The 5,360-nt window shown below is 40.2% G+C and overlaps 1 protein-coding gene across 1 annotated transcript; it reads right to left on the bottom strand.

The window, feature by feature from the left end:
• Positions 1–880: 880 nt before the first annotated feature.
• On the bottom strand, positions 881–1,405 carry LOC128111588 (keratin-associated protein 13-1-like). Its single transcript, XM_052739833.1, has one exon. The coding sequence runs from the start codon at positions 1,403–1,405 to the stop codon at positions 881–883; it is 525 nt and encodes a 174-aa protein (XP_052595793.1).
• Between the last annotated feature and the right edge of the window lie 3,955 nt (positions 1,406–5,360).

The raw sequence follows: 5,360 nt of genomic DNA, 5'->3' as shown, positions 1-5,360 counted from the left end.
ACCCAACTCTTTTTGAGACATAGAGCAAGCCTAGTAAATTAAACCTCTTCATAGAAACATTGCCTTTCCCTTTAGTTGACTGGAGTTGAGTCTGGGAGGTGGTAGGAGGCTCGTAGCATTTCCTGAACCAAGATTATTGCCATTGTCCTTACGCGGATGAGGTGCAGGGGTCGTTAGCCAACTATGGGAGGCAGGAAGACGAGCATATACACCAATACATAAATGTCAGTCTGTCCTGAGAGTTGTTCAAAGCAACTTTCTCCTGACTGAAAATCTACATTCAAATACTAGACTTAATATTTTGCTTATGTACAGACTTCACCTTGTAAATTATGTAACATCTTATTCTTGGTGTTTGCATTTCTGGTTCACATTCTAATTGCTTTGATTTCCTGGCTCATCAGAAATTCATGTACTTTAATCTCAGGCAATTCACACTCTAGTTGAGCCCTGTTGTTTGACGGTCTTCCTAGAATGGACAACTGCCAAATAAAGAAGAGCAAAGTGCTGCAAAATTGCGTGTCCCCAAATTCAGCAGGACAGTCATACCGATCTTTCTAAGTCTTCCAAACCATAGGAACAAAAACTATGAGTGGAGTAATAATAACGTGAACAATACATGAAGATATCAGATTGCACAAATTTATTAGATGAAAATTTTCATTTTCCAAATGTTCTTGGGTAGAAAGCAAATAGAATCTGTGTATATCAATAGTACAGAAAGTAAAGCATAATTTCAGGTGACCCACTGATCTCATAATCTGCTGGAATCTGGAGAAGAAAGAAGCTGTTAATGGAAAGATGATATGATATCAGTAGGGCTTAAGCAGGAAAACAGCAGCTTTAGAGCATGGACTTTGACATATGAGAAGATGAAGAATTAACAGCTGATTCCATAGAGGCCTGATCCACAGATTGGTCTGAAACAAGGTTGACAGGAACGAGACACCAAGTAACTTGGGTAGCAATATCTGTACCCATAACCCAGGGAAGGGAAGCCAGACACTCCACAATTCAGAGATCTGAAGCCATTGGTTCCACAACCCACTGAATAGCACCTTCTAGATCCATAGCCCAGGGAACAGCAGCTCCTGGACCCAAAGCCTAGAGACCCAGCATATGTTCCCTGGCAGGGACTGCAAGGTGTGAAGCTCCTGGGGTAGTAGCAGGCTGTCTGGCTGGGGCTGGACACCACACAGGACCTCTGGCAGCTGATGGGCTCAATGCAGGTCTCCTGACAGCTGGTGTTCAAAGAGGATCCCAGCTGGCAGGTGCTGGGAGAGCAGCTGGTAGTGGTGTAGACCAGGTTGCTGGGGTAGGAAGAACCACAGGAGGAACGTGAGGAGGGCAGACAGTGCCTGAGGGAGCGGTTGGAGAAGTTTCCAGAGCAGCAGCTGTAGGCCATGTTGAGAGGAGATGTGAGTTCAGCTGGATGTACCTGGGAGGATTCTGAGTTTGAATGTCATGCTGTGGAGAGCTGGGTTTATATACTCTCAGCAACAGGTGTGGTACCCAACAGTCTCATCCCTGATGCATCTGTGTGCTTCCTGGTTTACAAATGTGGAACTCAGTAATCTCTGTAATTGTAGTTGCATTTGAATAGTTTTCTGCACAGTATATTTACGGGCGTTGTAATTTTCTTATAGTTAAGACAATGAGCTATTGCTATGTCAGAGATGCCATGAGTGACTGTGTTACACTGATGCTTATTCTATCATGTCTAGGAAAATCCCTGTTTTTCCTCTTGACATAATTTTTATGTGTTTTGTCAGAAGGTGAAAGAAAACACTTTTATTTCTATGGTATTGAATGCTAGTAACATGCATCTCCTATTTTTTTTTAATGAACTGAGTGTTATTTTGAGTATTCTATGGAACCTATCAAAGATTAACCCTTCCTATTGCCATTGATGCTCATTTTCCAAAATCATTCCATATAGATTACAAAGTTTTACCTGTGTGTTTCACACAAAAGCATGTTAACAGTAGAGGCCAAGAAAATCTGAGTAAGATTGAAACTGGGAAAAGGGAGAGCAAGGCAATGCTCAGTGTCATGATCCCAAGGGGACAAAATGTAAGAGAGTCACAAGTCTCAACCTTTGTGGAATTGAATCTAAGGAGATAAAACACTTTAGAGAAGAGGAGGGAACAAATTTTACATCCAGTGTGTGATATGAGGACTGAGGTCATACTGGATTCTCAACTATGTGTGGCTGACTGGAGGGTTTGATTCTCCCACCGTTAGCCACAAGGGCATTTATTCCCGATGGTTCTTCCTGCTGTGGTCTGAAATCCAGCCACATTTATGCATGACCTTGTTTGTCATGGTCTGTTCCCAAATAATGGCTAAGGCCAGAGAAGGCAAAGGGATTCCTAGTAGGCTCTGATGGCCAACCTTGGCATTGGTTTTTTCCTACCCCCTTAAGCAAAGATCTTGTATCTTGCACAGGTCAAGGGGACCATTTCTTTTTCTCTTGAGCCCTCAGTTTAAGGGAGAAAGTGGTGCAGAAAAATAAAGTCTCTGAATACATCAAATTTTGTTTATAATGGATTATAAAGAAAGCCTATTGTTAGTGGACAGCACAAAATTCAGGCATATGTATTCTCTTGGGAATGTCAAATGGGGCTGACACAGAAAATGACTTAAATTCTGTGATGATTTATTAAAAAGAAACCAGAAGTCTTGTTTTTGAGCCTGTGTGTAGTCTATATCCAAATTACGTCTGCCAAGTCCATCTTTAGCCCTCATTGTTGACTAGACACATTACAATCACTTCTTTTTTACTATTTCATCACTGATACCTTGGATTAATATTTGCACATTCTTAACTGACTGTCTCCTCAAATATTACCCCTACCTCATTCAGCCCTTGTTTCCTAGATCCAGTTATAACTAAGGCATGCATTCTAACTGAGCTCCATGAGCCTCTTACCATCCTTTCTCTATTTTCAATCATTTTATCATGACCTTTAGTTTGGAAATTCCCTTTTCTCAGAATTTAGTTCACTGTGTCTGTAGCTGTCATTAGGATCCTGATGTACCCCATCCATATACTTTTTTCAAATTTGTTACTTCATTTTTTTTTTTTTTTTGGTTTTTCGAGACAGGGTTTCTCTGTGTAGCTTTGCACCTTTCCTGGAACTCACTTGGTAGCCCAGGCTGGCCTCGAACTCACAGAGATCCACCGGCCTTTAATCCCAGTACTCGTTACTTCATTTTTAACTGTTGAGTTAAATTCAGTTGCATTATTTTTATTTTCCCATCAAATTTCTCAATCATATCTTTTGTTCTCAGGTATAATTATTTCTTGAACACAAAATGTTCCTGTTTCATATTGTCAGATTCCTCGCATAGGTGTAGTCCAGTGTCACTGAATAATGGGTGTGAGTTTGGGAAAATGTGCTGTTCGCAAGTTTCATAACTTCCAATGTCAGGGTGTATTTAAACAAATATGGCTGCTTGATCACTAGGCAACATAATCCTAAGGGTCTCCATCATCGATGCAACATACTGCTGAGAATCAGTGCTGTGTGACACATGACTGCTTTTGAATGTTTCCTTCGGCCTTCCGTGAATCCTAGGATTCAGTCTAACTTCCACCACTCTCTTGTGTTTCAGGCTTCTCACATTTCTTCCATGCTCTGAGAAATAACAGACATTTCAGGTGGAAAGAGATTTTTGTCCTCCTCTAGAGATTGTTACTTTTCATTCTGCCAGGCTGCTAGAATAAAGACTCCCACAGCCTAGATCATTTAAATCTAATCAAGAACTGATGCAATTTATACTTTGGTTTCTGTCCTTGTGTCCTTATAAAGATCTTCCCGTTAGAAATTGAATTTTGCCTGTCAGAATTGGCTTTCTAAGATCTGGGATATTTCCCAGGGCCCTAAGTTCTTGAAAGGCCCAGAATACCAAATTTGTTCTGTAGTCTTGTAAATCTGTAGAAATTTCTTATCACCTGAATCACAGCTGCCTAAATCAGGACATGACTTTAAGGGCATCACAGCTCCAGGTTAAACAGATCAGTTCCGGCTCATGTGAGATCTCTATGATTCTGCAAATTTTTGATATGTCCCTGATTAGAAGTGTGTGTTTGTGTGAGTGGGTATGCATTCACACATCTACATATACATAGGCATATATATGCACACATATTTGTATGTTTTTCTCTATTTTTTTTCTGTTTTTCCTGGGAAAATTAATCAGTATTTTAAGTAATCTGCAATTGATAACTTTATAGAACTTTTGTATATTTATTTATGTTCACATGACACAGAAATGACTCTTATGAGGGTGCCAATCTCAGTGTCCACCACCTTAAGGTGATGACCTCACCCGTTAAGCTTGGACAGGTTCAGATGCTATGGTTATGAGCGTCTGGCTTGTCTGTCTAATACTGACTATCACCCTGATGCCACATACCTCTGCTTTCCACAGAGATACAAAAAGCTCTTACTTCACATGTTTTCACATTGTTCTGTTTCCTTGTCAATCTATTGTATCCTTCCATCCTTCTTTATTTCTTTCCATTTTTCTTGTAGTTGTGAATTTCAAAGTAACATCTCACCCCCTTCACCCTTAAAGCATCTGTTAGCACCATGAGAGCTCTTGGGTACACATTGAAAACTGACTACCAAAAGCTCTATACAATTCTACCTAATGACTTTTACATTCATGAAAGTATGCTGAACCCCTGTGAAAAAGAATTGAGCTTGTGTGCTGACAGTTGCTTCATTTTCTCTATTTCCTAGCATATTTCCCTCTGTAGAATCACCTCTGAAACAGTATTATTGGAATCCATGTTTTTTTTAAAAAAAACTTTATTTTATGTTTTGGGGATAGGTGTTTGCCCAAATATCTGTGCACCATGTACATGCCTGGTGCACTCGGAGGGTCAGATGATGATGTTGTGAATCTATGGAAGTGTAGTTACAGACAGTTGTGAGCAACCATGTGTGTCTTGAGAATTGAACCCTGTCCTTTGGAAGAGCAGCAAGTGTTCTGAACCATGACCTATCTCTCTGGCCCTGGAATTTCTGTCTTCAACTAACTTTAGAACAAATTTATAAGAAAGTACAGGATTTTTTAAGATTGATTTTTATTTTAGTTCATGTGTACATATGTGTGACAGTATGTGCATATGCATGTGCATGTGGGTAGCCCTACAGGCTAGAAGAGGGAGTTAGGTACCCTGGAGCTAGAGCTATTGGTGGTTGTGAGCTGCCTGACATGGGTGCTGGGAATCAAACTGGTTCTCTGGAAGAGTAACAAGTGTTCTTAACTGATGAGCTGTCTATTCAGCCCAAAAGATTTATTAATATGTTTATTAGACATCAAGCAGTGTGTCTCTGATCTCATAT

Source organism: Peromyscus californicus, unplaced genomic scaffold, assembly GCF_007827085.1.
Source record: "Peromyscus californicus insignis strain IS unplaced genomic scaffold, ASM782708v3 Scaffold_16__1_contigs__length_79575227, whole genome shotgun sequence".
Taxonomy (NCBI): domain Eukaryota; kingdom Metazoa; phylum Chordata; class Mammalia; order Rodentia; family Cricetidae; genus Peromyscus; species Peromyscus californicus.
Note: the sequence above shows the minus strand (reverse complement) of the source record. Positions and strands in the feature narration are given on the sequence as shown.